General features: G+C 36.3%; 1 protein-coding gene and 1 long non-coding RNA gene across 4 annotated transcripts; both read right to left on the reverse strand.

Annotated features, from left to right (window-relative positions):
• Positions 1-6342: 6342 nt before the first annotated feature.
• LOC131546546 (uncharacterized) lies at positions 6343-7048 on the reverse strand. Its single transcript, XR_009272739.1, has 3 exons — positions 6948-7048; positions 6728-6834; positions 6343-6590 (listed from the first exon to the last, which is right to left on the reverse strand). It is a non-coding gene; the product is annotated as an uncharacterized LOC131546546 (long non-coding RNA).
• Positions 7049-7581: 533 nt separating this feature from the next.
• On the reverse strand, positions 7582-15527 carry cnga4 (cyclic nucleotide gated channel subunit alpha 4). 3 transcript variants are annotated; one of them, XM_058786632.1, is made up of 9 exons: positions 15448-15496; positions 15022-15159; positions 14776-14886; positions 14498-14599; positions 14123-14229; positions 13245-13914; positions 12446-12605; positions 12103-12268; positions 7582-8583 (listed from the first exon to the last, which is right to left on the reverse strand). In XM_058786632.1, the coding sequence occupies exons 3-9, from the start codon at positions 14853-14855 to the stop codon at positions 7958-7960; spliced, it is 1911 nt and encodes a 636-aa protein (XP_058642615.1). In that variant the 5' UTR covers positions 14856-14886; positions 15022-15159; positions 15448-15496; the 3' UTR covers positions 7582-7957. The 3 variants fall into 3 exon arrangements, with proteins under 3 accessions (XP_058642615.1, XP_058642616.1, XP_058642614.1); XM_058786633.1 differs by lacking the exon at positions 15022-15159 and having other exon boundaries at positions 15448-15527; XM_058786631.1 differs by lacking the exons at positions 15022-15159; positions 15448-15496 and having other exon boundaries at positions 14776-14995.
• Positions 15528-15594: the final 67 nt, after the last annotated feature.

Below are 15594 nucleotides of genomic sequence, written 5' to 3' on the forward strand. Positions count from 1 at the left end.
CATCACAGAATGTAAAGTGAAATCTACAGTGTACCACGGGAGTCTGAGTAAGAGAGACAGACAGAGTGAAAAAAGAGAGGGGTCATGTCCTGCAGGCGCTCAGGGTCTAAGATGCTGAATTTCCCAGATGAAAGAGAAAACAGGGCCTGTGTTTTTTTGTGTGAGTGTTTATGTGTGCCTATGATACAGTCAGACTATACAACATGTCTGGACATGACTGCTCAAAATCCATAATCTTAATTGGCTCTCTCTTGAGATTATGAGTGCTGGTTAATTGGAAAAACACCCTCACTTGCATTTATACCTATTTATTCCCTCAAAAAAAAAAAAACAACAAGTGTTAACCGTATATAAATGCTTAAATTAACATAAACAATTAAATACATAAATAAATAAAAATAAAATATGACCAGACAGATATCAAATAAATTAGCCAATTCCATTCAATTAGATGCAATTTTATATGTCAGGTTATAGTGCTGGGCGGTATACCGGTTCATACCGAATACCGGTGTTTATTTTTCTTATGATATGAATTTTTAAAATACCGCAATACCGGTGTTATTTAAATAACGTTCGGAACGCGACATACTGTTTGAGAGGAGTCTCTTTTCACTATTGCATTGTGGCAAGAACACAGCTGTATGTGTTACTAAGCGTGTTCTGAAGCTGTAGAACTAGTAGAACGTGATGACACAGAAGAACTCATCCACAATATCCACCGCGCGCCGCCACCAGCTCCCGCGTCTCACACACACGAGCGTGATTTTAGCACTATATTTAGCAACTTTCAGACCCTTTTAGCGGCTTTTATTCCATAGAATATACAAACTGACAAACCTAGCGAATGTTAAAATCTTAGCTATGGTTCAGTTGGAAGATGTCGCCAGTGCTGCCCCGCGAGCGCGAGATCTGACTCCCAGCGCAGCGTCGCGTCTCTCTGCGTCTGTTCTGTGCAGCGAGCGGCAGAGAAGCACCGCATTCATTTGGCCGTACCGCGACTGTTTGGAATTATAAATATGAGCATAGTTCGTCTGTTAATATTATGCACTTTTTTTTTTTAGTTTACTCAGACGCAGGCAGTGCGCTGCATGAGACAAAAAAGTAATATAGCCAAAACCACCGCATATAGCCGCTCTTTAGTATAACGTTAGATGCATGTTGATTTTATCAGACGATGTCGCGATTATAAATGAGAATGACTCCTGGTTAACATGTATTAATGGGTCGTGTTTAGTCACTATTTAGTGTGGAATTTTTCTACAATATTCGCTCATCATGACAGTAAAATAGGGCATTCTAAGTCAATCTACTGCAGTTTTTCCTCTCTCAATCAGTAGAAAATGTGGTTAACACCCGATCATGCATGAAAAAAATAAATACCGTCATACACCGTGAAACCGGTATAATTTTGAAAAATACCGTGATATACATTTTTGGTCATACCGCCCAGCACTATCAGGTTATTATTTTTTTTCTTTATTATTCCTTTGTAAGACATTTATATATACCGTATATATATATATAGCGTATATTTATATATATATATATATATATAATTAAACTAAATTATTTTTTAGTGAATATTAGGCTTTCCATGGTATTATTATTATTAAAACATAAAATTAAATAATAGTTATAAATAATATTTTTATATTATTAAAATAATATTAAATTATTAAATAATAATGTTAAAAAATAGCAGTGGACTTCAGCTTGTATGTTTGGAGAGCTTTTTTATTCTCGGAAGCTGCAGGCAACATGTGTACCTAACAAAGAAGCTGCAATTTCTGGCATAACTAAACATGCACCAGTGGATATGAACAGCACTAAATACTGTAATGCCTTTTTGAAAGGGGAGAAACAGGGGAAGAGGAAAGGAATATAAAAATTATACATTTTCACTTGCACATGTTAAAGTACTGAAAAGGTTTAAATAAGATAGGAATAGGATGATTTGCAGTGGACATTGGAAATAAAGTGTTAGACAACATAACAACCATATTGTTATGTAAAAAACGGCACATGTAACAACACACATATTTAAATCTGTCCCATTTGATGTACAGAAATGTCAGCAAGAGAAGGTTGTCGTGAAATGGAAAGGTCATTTCTGTGTACTTACTTTTCTCTCTCCCACTCTGTTTCTTTTTTTCTTTAACCAGCCAATGATATCTCAATGTTTTATTTTTTTCTTCTTCCTCTTCCTGAGTTTGTCCAGTTGCCAGGTAACCCTGGGTCACATCTGGGGTCTAAATCGAGCACTTTCTCTTCCTAGTTATCAGAGAGATGGGCTGTAATTTATTAGTTTGATAAAAAAAGAGAAAGGTATTATACAGCACCGCCAATCTCCACAGAGCTTGTTTGGAATTCATGCCCTATCCCATTTCCGGTGCATTCCTTGCGGCATCTCTGAGCCATTCATCTTTAAATTGACCACCTGAGCCAGGTTTCTGCATATTCAGTTGGAGGAAAGCACACTAGGCTTGGACAGCCAGCCCTGTAGATTCAACATGTGCTGTAGCTTAATGGAATAAGGATTTTTAAAGGGATTTTTGAAGCAATTATTTTATTTATTTATTTAATCAATTATATTATGTCTGAGATCGACATCATTTCTACCACAAAAATATAAATAAATAAAATAAAATAAAGTAAAATACACTACAATACAATAAAAAAAAAGAAGAAGAAGAAAAATCATGCTTTGGTAAATCATGATTATGACATAAAAGGTTGAAATTATGACATGAAAAAGCAAAAATTATTTATGCCATAAATATGATTGCCATATAATTTTGTCTTTTTATAGAATAATTAGCTTTTTAATCACATAATTTCAACTTTGTCATAACTGACTTTAATGTAATTTTCATGTCATTATGACATATTGTGACTTTTTTGGTCATATTTATAACTTTTTATCTCATCATTTCAACTTGCAGTATTTGACTTCATCTCAGTTTTTACTTATGTGATAGTTATGATTTCAGTTATGACTTTTTTTTAAATAATAATTCACTTTTAATCACGTAATTTCCCTGATTAGTTTTTATTAGTGCTGTCAAACAATTAATCATGATTAATCGTATCTAAAATAAAGGTTTTTGTTTATGTAATATATGTGTGTACTGTGTATATTTATTATGTAAACATAAATACACACACATGCATGTATATATTTAAAATAAATATATTATATATTTTATTATATATATTATAAATTATATGAATTTAAATATTTTCAAAATATATACTGCGTATGTGTATATTTATACATACATAATACATATACACAGTACATACATACATTATGTAAACAAAAACTTTTATTTTGGATGCAATTAATTGTGATTAATAGTTTGACAAAATCTCAATTTTGTCATAATTATAGCTTTTTATTTGTTTCAGTTTGTCTTAATTATGCCTTTTATCTGACATTATGTAGGTCTATTTTTTACCTTAATTTTGTCATAATTATGACCAGTGTTGAGGAGAGTTACTTTTAAAAGTAATGCATTACAATATTGCGTTACTCCCTAAAAAAGTAACTAATTACGTTACTTTTTATGGAAAGTAATGCGTTACATTACTTTTGAGTTACTTTTGCGTTACTTTTTAAATTTGAGCAGGGCTTGATTGTTTATTTTTAATATAAGAAGTTATATTTATAGCAAATGTAAAATCCCTTTTACACCAAAAAGTGTAATGAATAAACCTCAGGCTGAAGGAAAAGTAAATTCACCTCTGTACAGTAGAACGCAGGAGAAGAAGGTTCAACACTCTTCAGCAATTTAAAAAACGAAGCACAATTGATAGTTTATCTAAAGTCATTTTTGCTTATTAGTATGGTTGAACTGGATCATCAAAGGTCAGCAGCACATTTATGTTATTTAACATATTTAATTATTGCAGCTTTGCGTCATATTCTGAGTTTGCATTTCACTGTTTTAATTCATTTTGATGAATACTAAATCTGTTTTTTTGCAAGTGAGATGAATTAATGCACATTCACATTTAGTCTGGAACTACAGTAAGATCATGTTCACACAGCAAACACTTCCGATTTCTCCCAACATGGGGACAGGAGACTTGTCAGTCAATAAATGGCAAAACAAAGTAACTGGCATTACTTTTTTGAAAAAGTAACTCAGATATTTTCTTGCAAATTAAAAAGTAACTTCACTAGTTACTTGAAAAAAGTAATCTGATTACGTAACGCGCGTTACACCCAACACTGATTATGACTTTTTATCTCATTATTTCAATGTCTTATGATATCATAATTGACTTTTTATGTCATAGTTATTACTTTTAATCTTATGACTTACTTAGTGTCAATGATTTACCAAAGCATTTTTGTTTTCGTATGTGGTAGAAATATGCTTCCATAGAGAGGAGCCGCACTTGCCCAGAAAGAAAAAAAACTGCCAGAGGGTGTTGCCAAAATGGCTGCCGAGTGAACTGACTCGCCTTAATAGATGGGGACTTTGAATTTCAAATTATATCACCAACAGTCGCTGTCGATCATGTCACCATAAATCGCCAACTTTCATTGAAAATGAATGACTTCTGGTCGTTTGGTCACTGCAAATGGCTGTATGTGTGGATGCTCCTTGAAAGACTGCCAGGGATCTGGAAGCAGTATGGTTGTGAAATGCCAGAAAGACACATACTCTGGCATTTGGAAAGGTGCACAGATGCAGTCCGTGAGTGTTGAAGGTGACAGACAGCCAAGTAGAGAAGCGCAGGGATTTGTTTAAAAGCTTCTGTCATCCTCCCCTGAGTGTCAGTTGCGTGTCCCTGCTTAGATAATTAATTACTGGGAAATGCCGTGGAACCGGTTATACATATCAAAACGCACAATCCACCACAAAGGGTAAACAAGCATGCAGACAAACATCTGACATGAGAATGTTCATGCACCATGGTAAAAGTAACCATTAGTAAGACCAAGTCCAGAAAAGTTATTTCCTCCTATCTGTTTTGCAGCAGATGCACATCCTCAAACTTGCCAATCAGTTCAGAACTGCACATATATAAATGAAATTACAGAACATATTACACCTCCAAAGCTGTGTGTATGCTGGGTAAAATTCATTTTGAAGCATTTGCACACCTGCTCCATTGTGGCTCTGGCTGCTGTTATGATCACAACTTGCAATTGGCTATTTATAGAGATCTCCTGCTCCAATCTGAGGAGCAGATGATGCATCTATCACAGAGAGGTGTTTATGAAGAGGGTTAACCGTCCCAGGTTTGCTCACAAGTCCCCATTATAAGTGGCGCTTGAATTGATGTCCCTCGGTGTGAATTATGACACCCTAAACTGACAGGTTTCCAATGATTATGGCAATACTTTGATTAGAGAGAAAGATAAACAAAAACAAACGCACCTGTATTTTCACAGGAGAACTGCGACTGAGTCCCGCGAGACCTGTAAAATGGACGGCCAGTTTCCACCTCAAGGCAATTACGTGCCATCTGCTCTAGTCTGTGTTGCGCAGGGCCGCTTTGTTTTTCGGGTTGTTGATGTAGAATTACGCGCTTTAAATTGACATAATCCATGACAGATTGTGATTGACGGCCGCAAAATTAATCATATGGCTAAAGCAAGTGGTCAGTTAGCCTACTTTCAGAGAGTAAAACGAACACCTGGAGCGCATACCATCAGCCAAAACTGAAGACATGACATGATATGACGCTATCTATTATTTCTATTCTATGGACAGGATGGGAAATTTTTCTTGCTTGACATTCTTTTCCATGGTTTTGCGTCTCCTGTTGTAATTGTAGTTTTATTGGATATCAAGCCTCCTTTGGCAGTGAACATCTGGGCATCTACAGCAATAACGGCAACATTTACGCTTGTATCTCAAACACCTGCGAAATCTCACTGAGATGTATGAGTATATTGAATTCATCTCATTTGAATATGTAATGTTTTTCCTCTTTGGTGCGGGAAGAAGTACAAATTGATTTTTAGTGTTATATTACCGTATAAATGTTGTTGTTGTTCAAAAGTCATTAATTATATAAGGAATACTAAGAATGCATTCTAACATATTCCACCTTATTTTGGAATGTGGAAGTAAGCTTTTTTTTTTTTTTTGAATGTGCAAAACTTTTGATTTATTAGCCACTATAGGCGGAACTAGAAGAATAAAGTGCAGTAAACTATAAAGCTATTTGAAAACCAATGTGTTTATGGTTGTGATAATGAATACAATTCACATGATAACATATCAGTTTGCAATATAAAGAATCTTAACAGGTAAAATAACTGTAAGCAAATGAAACCGGAAGCCTTTTACATTACAAGTTACGAATGGTTGTGTCCTTTGTTACTTTAAAAATAAAGCAGATAGTTGTTATACGTTTTCTTCTAATCACTTTATTTCCATTAGGCTATTTATTTTGCTGTTTTTAGTTATATGAGAATAAAGCTTCTTATTTTGCTTTTTTGCAGTCGAGACAAACCTGAGGACAACGGTGATCACCACTAGTGGGTAACACTATACACCCAGTGGTAGGCCCAGTAATTTGCTACCACAGCAGGACCCGGCGCAGGAGTGTAGTTGAGACAGGCCCTGATACCCCACCACGACACAGAGAGACAAACAGAGAGAAGAAGAAGCTGTTTCTGTATTTGATATCACTTGAATTGTTATTAAGCAAGATAAGACATGCACATGCTCTGTAATGTGTTCAAAACAAACACACTTACTCTCTGAGGATTTCATCAGAATGTCAGCCCAAAGCAGGAGTGGGAGAGTGGGCTTTCGCTTTGGCAATTCACGGCACCAATGAACCAAGTTGAAAGTCATGTCAATACTAACAGTTTAAAAGGACAATATATTTAGGCATGTATAATAATTTGCTTGAGCCAACGTGAATTAGTATTCTTAATCTGTTGCTTAATTGAAGAAGAACATTACTAGACTTACTCAATTAAGAACGGCGAGATGATTATAAACTGCACTGCAGTATATTGATTGCTGATAGCAGCTTCCTGTTCCAATGGAGTTTGCAGTCACAGATGCACACTGAGCAAAGATAAAAAGCACTGAATCCACAGAATCCAGACTTCCTACATTCTTATAATTTTCTTTAACAAAACACAAGAATGTGGTAAGGAGACTAACAAACTGCATGGTAGGAAATTTCACAACATGAAAACCAGGCCTGGCAACAGCTCTAACATTAAGTTGGGCCACAGGACTCTTTTGGGTGGACTATACAGTTGTTGAAGTTCTCTCTATTGTTCCTCTGTTGGAGTTGTTTTTTAATGAAGACAACCTATCGTAATAGCACAGCTGAATGAGACATTTACCTCCAAACTGACGTCCTCTGGTAACTGAGAAAATGGAGTATGTGCTGCCACCTAGCGCCTCGATAGAGTTTCACATCTGCAACTAAGCAACGCTAACAGTGGCGTTATATATAACTGAGAGACTGATTACATTACATTACATAATAATATATAAAACTATTAATATTTTATTTTTGTTAAATAAAAAAGAATGCTCTCAAAGTGTAATTAACTTTCCTTTAATGTATCTCATAAAACTGCCCTCATAACATAACAGACATAACATGTATTTTGTATATATGCCACAATTTTATTATATTCATAGTATGGTACACTGATATACACTATACTGTTCAAACATTTAAACATTATTTTAAATGTTTCTGAAAGAAGTCTCTTCTGCTCATCAAAGCTGCATTTGTTTGATCAAATATAACGTAATATTATGCAATATTATTACAATATAACTGTTTTAATATATTTTAAAATGTAATTTATTCCTGTGATGGCAAATTATTTACTTGAAATAGAAATCTTTTGCAACATTCTAAATGCTTTACTGTCACTTTTGATTATTTTAATGCATCCATGATTTATAAATGTACCCCAAACATTTAAACGGTATAATTTACATATATCCTCTACTTATATTTCATCTCTTTTCTGATCCTGTGTTTCTGTCTTTATTAGCTCTTCCCCTGTCTCTTCTTTCTCTTTTTCACTTTTCTCATTCCCTCCTACATTTTTCTCCTTTTCTCCAAGGCTTTCCTCTCCTCCATCACCCTCTCCTCTCTCTCCTTCCACTTCTGGCTCCTCTTCATCTTCCTTCTTCCTTTCCCCTTCTCCTTCCCCATCCCCAATCTCCCTCTCTTTTACTTTTTCCCGCTCTTCTATTTCTCCCTGTGCACCCTCGGCCACAATGCCTTCCCATCCTTCGGTCTGCAGTTCCAGTTGTTCCACTCTTTGCATCATTTTTCGGGCAGTAGACTCCAGTTCAGCTATCAGCCGAGCCAGTTTGGTCTGCAGGGCCTCTAGGCTGGCCTCTAAGCGCTTCACCTTGTCCTCCGTTTTCTCCACCTCTCCCTCCCCTTCGTCTGTCTCTTCCAGCATCCCCATCTTTGTCAGGATCTGACGACCCTTCTCCTCCAACAGGCGTTTGGCTGCAGGGTACTCAAGAAGTGTTTCAGTCAGGTCCTCTTTCGATAGGCTGAAGAGATCTGAGTAACCAATGCTGCGAATGTTGGCTGTTCGTCTATTTCCTGATTTGTTGCCTGTGCATTAATGAAATTTGTGATGAATTTGTGTCACAAACCGAATTCAGGAAATGTGGGGACGTTTTTTTAAATTTGAATAAAATGAAAACTAAAAGACTTTCAAATCACATGAGCCAATATTTTATTCACAATAGAACATAGAGAACATAACAAATGTTTAAATGGAGAAATTTTACACTTTTATCCACTAAATGAGCTCATTTAAAATTGAATGCCTGCTATACAGGTCTCAAAAAAGTTGGCACGGGGGCAACAAAGGGCTGAAAAAGCAAGAAATTTTGACAAGATTCAGCTGGGAGAACATCTAGCAACTAATTAAGTTAATTGACATCAAGTCTGTAACATGATTAGCTATAAAAGGGATGTCTTAGAGAGGCAGAGTCTCTCAGAAGTAGGCTCTCCAATCTGTGAAAGAGTGCGTAAAAAGATTGTGGAATACTTTAAATTTAAAAACAACGTTCCTCAACGTCAAATTGCAAAGGCTTTGCAAATCTCATCATCTACAGTGCATAACATCATCAAAAGATTCAGAGAAACTGAAGAAATCTCTGTGCGTAAGGGACAAGGCTGAAAACCTTTGACACTGCATCACTCATCGGCATGATTCTGTCATTGACATTACTAAATGGGCCCAGGAATACTTCCAGAAACCACTGTTGGTAAACACAATCCGCCGTGCCATCTGCAGATGCCAACTAAAGCTCTATCATGCAAAAAGGAAGCCAGATGTGAACATGGTCCAGAAGCACTGTCGTGCCCTGTAGGCCCAGGCTCATTTAAAATGGGCTGTTTCCAAGTGGAAAAGAGTTCAATGGTCAGACGAGTCCAAATTTGACATTCTTGTTGGAAATCACGGACGCCGTGTCCTCCGGGCTAAAGAGGAGGGAGACCTTCCAGCATGTTATCAGCGTTCAGTTCAAAAGTCAGCATCTCTGATGGTATGGGGTGCATAAGTGCATACGGTATGGGCAGCTTGCATGTTTTGGAAGGCACTATGAATGCTGAAAGGTATATAAAGGTTTTAGAGCAACATATGCTCCCCTTCATGACGTGTATTTCAGCAGGACAATGCAAAACCACATACTGCAGCTACACACGTGGTCAGAATTGTTGGTACCCTTAGTAAATATGAAATTATCCAGCCGTGGCTTCCTGTTTCACAGAAATATAAATAGGAGGGAAAACAAAGGCCAAATTCCAAATTAATCACCCATCACAATGAGGAAAACCAAAGAATATTTTTCTGATGTGCAGCAAAAGATAATTGAGCTTCACAAATTAGAAAGTGGCTTTAAAAGTGAAAATTCCCATTTCCACCATCAGGGCAATAATTAAGAATTTCAATCAACATAAAATGTTATGAATCTGCCTGGAAGAGGACGTGTGTCTATATCGTCCTAATGCATGGTGAGAAGGAGAGTCTGAGTGGCTAAAGACTCTCTAAGGACCACAGCTGGAGAATTGCAGAAAAAGGTTGAGTTTCGGGGTCAAAAAACATTTAAAAATTATCAAACAGCACCTACATCACCACATGTTGTTTGGAAGGGCTTCAAGAAAAAAATCAAGAAAAGAAAATGCTTTCACCAAAAAACAATCTTCAGCATATTCAGTTGTCACACACGTCTGGAACTTCAAATGGGACTGGCTTCTATGGTCAGATGTAACTAAAAATTCTGCTTTTTAGCAGAAAACACTCAAGATGGGTTTGGTGAACACAGGGATAAAAAGTACCCCATGTGTACAATGAAATATACTGCTGTATTTTTGATGTTGTGGGCCTATATTTCTGCTGGAGGTCCTGGACATCTTGTTTAGACACATGACATCATGGATTCTATCAAATACCAACAGATAAAAAATCTAAAAGTGTCTGGCTCTGTTAGAAATCTTATAATGGGCCATGTTTGGATCTTCCAACCGGACAATAATCCAAAAACAAACCTTAAAAACAACACAAAAATGGGTCACTGAGCATAAAACCAAGCTTCTGCTGGCCATTCCAGTCCTCTGACCTGAACCCTGTAGAAAATGAGTGGTGAACTGAAGAGAAGAAGCACCAACATGGAGCTGGGAATCTAAAGGGTCTGGAGTGATTCTGGATGAAGGAATGGTCTCTGATCTCTTGTCAGGTGTTCTCTAACCTCATCAGGCATTATAGGAGAAAACTCCTATACTATTTTGGCAAATGGAGGTTTCAAAAAGTATTGAATAAAAGGGTAACGTTAATTGTGTCCAATGTATTAGAGAAAAACATTTATTTCATAATGATACTTCCCCCTATTTTAAATTCTTATTCTCCAATGAAAGGTTAGATTTTTGTGAATTTTTTTTAAATAATAGATCAAAAGGATTAACAATGCAGATTTATTTCCACAGCCTTCTTTGATCATATTTACCAAGGGTACCAACAATTCTGACCACGTGTGTATTACAACAGCATGGCTTCATAGTAGAAGAGTCCGGGTGCTGAACTGGCCTGCCTGCAGTCCAGATCTTACATTTGGCGCATCATTAAATGAATAATACGTCAAAGACGACCACGAAATCTTCAGCAGCTGGAAATATCAGGCAAGAATGGGACCAAATTCCAGCACCAAAACTCCATAAACTCATAACCTCGATGCCCAGACATCTTCAAACTGTTTTGAACAGAAGAGGAGATGCTGCGCCATGGTAAACATGCCCCCATCCCAATTATTTTGAGACCTGTAGCAGGCATCATATTTGAAATGAGCTCATTTTATGCATAAAATTGTAAAGATTTCCAAGTTTAAACATTTGTTATGTTCTCTATGTTCTATTTTGAATAAAATATTGGCTCATGTGATTTGAAATTCTTTTAGTTTTCGTTTTATTCAGATTTAAAAAGTCTCAGCATTTTTGGAATTCGGGTTGTATATATGGTGATTAATTATGTGTTTACAGCTAAATAAAGCTAAATATGTTTTTATACAACAAAAGCAGATGGTGTTTTTATTGCTGAACTTTAAAAAAAAAAAAAAACACCATTAATGTAGCCCATCCACTCAAAGCTCTCCGTAGCAAAATAATATTGCATAACACAACCACAAATGATGGAAGATTTTTAGTGAAAAACAAATAGCAGTTTTATTTTATGGATTATTTTTTCTGTATAAATTACTGTCCACATTCCTTCCATGATATTTTCATGGAAGAAAGAAAATGATAAAGTAATAAGGTAGCAACTGCAAAAAAAAAATAAAATAAAATTTTTAAAAAGGTAATTATTTGATTTAAACATTGTGGAAAAAGTGTAATCTCTTCGCATGCACAGGGAAGAAGGGAATTTATTATTTCTAAGCCCTTATAGGAAAGTCTTGAGAACAATTTTCATATTTACAAAACAATAAAAAGCATTTTAGTTGTTGTTGTGGAAGGAAATTATAAAAACTTTAGCCATCACCATGATGATTAATATACTGTATGTTGTTATCGAATATAAGGAATGTGATACTAAATGTATTGAATAATTTACTCATCTTTATCATTTCCTACCTTTGATATTCAAGATACTGATTTCTCCAAAGAAGTTTCCTTCCCCCAGAACAGCAAACTGAGTGACTCCATCATCTGCAACCACTGCCAGCTTCCCCTCTTTAATGATGTACATCTCATGACCTACATCCCCCTTCTTGCATACATACTCTCCTGGGCTATACACCTAAAGAGGATAGTGATCATTAGAGTATGTTTTGGATGATTTACTAACAAATGATACCGTCCAATAATGACAACAGTATAAACATAGTATTGCTGAGGTAAAGTATATGCAAGTCTCAGTTCAGCTGGCTCTAGTGTTAGACTTAATCCTGTCCAGGTGTGCCACCTGTTTTCTAACCTGTGGGGTGAGTTTAAGAACCAGCTGCTCCAACAGACTGTTCTCACAGTTCTGAAAGATGGTGACTTTGGACAGAGTGGGCAGATGCACGCTCACGGCAATTGCTGTCTGAAGTGTGATTGGAAGATGCTGAAGAATCTCATTCTCCCGTGTGATCTTTCTGTTCCAGACACATGAGAAGATTTGGATGCAACAAACATTTAGATGATAATAATGAGAGAGGAACAGCTTTAAAGGATTTAATCTCACGTTACGACAGAAAACGGCTAAAACTTCTGAGAAAAGCTAGCATTGTTTTTTTATTTTTCAGTTGCCATTTGATGTAATATTTTGTTTTCTTTTGCAATTTAGCAATCTTTTACATTTACACTACTTTTCAAAAGTTTTGGGGTGATAAGACATCACCAAGGCTGCATTTATTTGATCAAAAATACAGTAAAAACTTAACATTGTGAATTATTATTAATTAAAATAATATTTTAAATTTAAGTCTCTTTCATAATTGAATTTTTAAAGAGCATTTATTTGATTTTTTGTAACAAAAGTATTTACTGTGACTTTTGGTCAATTTAATGCATCTTGCTGAATAAAAGTATTAATTTCTTAAAAATATACTATATATCTTATTATTTCGTACTAAGAATAGTTCAAATCTATTAACATAGGCCTATTTACTGGCATCGCTTGAGGCTTACTGATATAAAAATGACAATTAATCTTTATTTGGAGCACTATTTATGTACAATGCACATTTCTTAATATTATTAATATATTATTAGATTATAACGGAAAGACCCACTTGTTGATGTGGAGATGCTGGTACCAGTCGTTGACGCGTTTCTGCAGTTCTTTGCTGATGCGCCGGCTGCGCAGGTAACCCTTCACCAGTTCGTGATTGGGAAAAAACACGTTGTCACGATCACGCAAGCTTGATATCACGTCTCCCATGCTCCCTACGACAGAAGCAAACACCAGCACGGCGATCAACATGTCTGCGACCAAAAACAGATACTCTTCTTCGCGTTCGGGCGGCGGAGTGTCACCCACTGTGGTGAGGATGAGAGTGGAAAACCAGAAGCAGTAGAAGTACTGGCGTCTCGTGGCAGCAAATTCCGGGTCGGAGATGTTGGGATAGACCCAGGGATCCGCACCGAAGCCTATATAATTAGACAGAGAGAAGTAGACGCAGGCGTTCCAGTGGATGAGCACGAAAATATATAGCATGAGTTTGGCGACGCGGAAGGTGTTTGGATAGGATGTGCGCGTTTCCATGCGGTCCAGGGCCTCGTTCATACGGCCCGTTCGCAGGAAGCGGTTGACCCGAACTAGAGGTGTGTGGATCCCCAGTTTCAGGTAGAGTAGATCAGTGGGCAACAGGGAGGCAATGTCCCACTTGAAGCGAGAGGAGCGCATGTAACGCTTTTTTAAAAGGGACAGGTCTCGCACCAGGATACCCTGCTCCAGAAAACCTGTAAAAGAGGAAAGCCTTTTATGAAATTATGTCTTGAGGTTTCCCAGTTGTGATCTGAGGAACCACAAATGGTGCCTCAAGTTCCTTTTCATTTGTACAATGACAAAAAAGTGAAGTCATTTGAAGCAAAGTTGAACATTTAAAAAGTACATTCAGACTAATAGGAAGGCTAAACAAACAAATAAAGCAACAAGCTGCACACTTACCTGTGCGAAACCCAATAACTGTGTCAAGCACATAGAACAAGTCACAGATATAATCCAAGGTGAGCCATGTTGCCACAAACTTCTCCTCAATTGCATAGAAGCATGTCCTTTGAACAATACACATATATTTGAACAAGGTCTCACTGTATTGACTTAACAAATGAACTAGGACTTGAAATCCAAAATAGGCCTATATCTGTAAATATTATATAATTTTTAGAACTAAAATGTTAGTGTCTTTGTTAATGTTGTCATTTCAGTTACAACATTTTTCTAAAATTATGTAAAAAATAAATAAATAAACAAAAGTGATTTATTAAAAATATACGGATGTAGTTTAACACCAATCAGTTTAAAACCTCAATGTTTTCCTACCTGAATATTATGATGACCCAGTTGTAGCAGATAGGGAGTATCATAATTTGCAACCAAGTATAATAATACTCTTCAGATGAATCAATTATCCATTCCTTCCAGCTGAAAGATTACAACATTTTGTGTTAGTGTTTTTGTATAGTGTACTTTTTTTTTTATCCAAACCCTTTAAAATGGTAAAGAACTGTATTTGTGTGTGTATTTGGAGCAATGGGTTGTTGTCAAGCTTAAACTTCATAGAATTTTTACATTATTATAATGATACAACTAAAACTCACTTTAATTTTGTTGTCTCTTCTTTCTTCTTCTCTTTTGGTTCTTGTTCCTTATTCTCTTCCTCTTCGCCATTCTTGTTCATGTGTTGCCATGTGAAAAGCCTTGCCCAGCGACTTGTGTTCATATTTAGTATTTACAAAGAAAATATGAAGCTAAGTAAGTTTATAACAACATTACAAGAAAGATGAAGAAAACACAACCATTGTTTGACCACATAGCTGTGTTGTCATAACAACAAGCAGCCCCACCCATATAACACAGGTACTATGTGATGCTTATTGCCATGCCACCGTTTCTCCAGAGGTAAGCAGTTTCCTCCTGGCTCAGCAATCTGTGTGAACCATTTAGATTTCTGTGAACTCTGTGGGGTACCTGAGCAAAGGAAACTGAAATGGAAAATAGCCTATAAATGATCCATCACGTATCTAAAACCTGAATCTTTCAGCTTACAAACTCAAAAAACAGCTCTATTATGTTTGAATACTATATAATATATGTAGTAGCTATAATAGTAAGCATAGTATGTACTTTATTATCAGTATTTTGAAAATGACATCTTTGTTTTATGATTTTAACTGTGTCAGGCAGGAAAAAAATACATCATATTACCACTTGGTGGCAGCATTTATACCAAAGGTTTTTGTTCGGTACAGCGGTGGACGCATTTTACCTACCTTGTGGCCAACTCATGAATATTAATTACGCACCGTGTCTGGTCGCCCTTTAAAGGCTACAAACCAACGGAACGTCATCTCGATCTAATAAATATTCATAAGCCGCTTTATCAATTCTCCAATTTCCCCGGCGGTGGCGCTCCGAGC

Source organism: Onychostoma macrolepis, chromosome 09 (genome assembly GCF_012432095.1).
Source record: "Onychostoma macrolepis isolate SWU-2019 chromosome 09, ASM1243209v1, whole genome shotgun sequence".
NCBI lineage: Eukaryota > Metazoa > Chordata > Actinopteri > Cypriniformes > Cyprinidae > Onychostoma > Onychostoma macrolepis.

Excerpts from the sequence above, each read along its gene's own strand:
- cnga4 (XM_058786631.1), bottom strand. The coding sequence starts at position 14,897 with ATGAACACAAGTCGCTGGGCAAGGCTTTTCACATGGCAACACATGAAC. Across the intron at positions 14,600-14,775 it reads GAAGAGACAACAAAATTAAA|CTGGAAGGAATGGATAATTG; the intron begins GTGAGTTTTAGT and ends GTAATCTTTCAG. Across the intron at positions 14,230-14,497 it reads TGGGTCATCATAATATTCAG|GACATGCTTCTATGCAATTG; the intron begins GTAGGAAAACAT and ends TATTGTTCAAAG.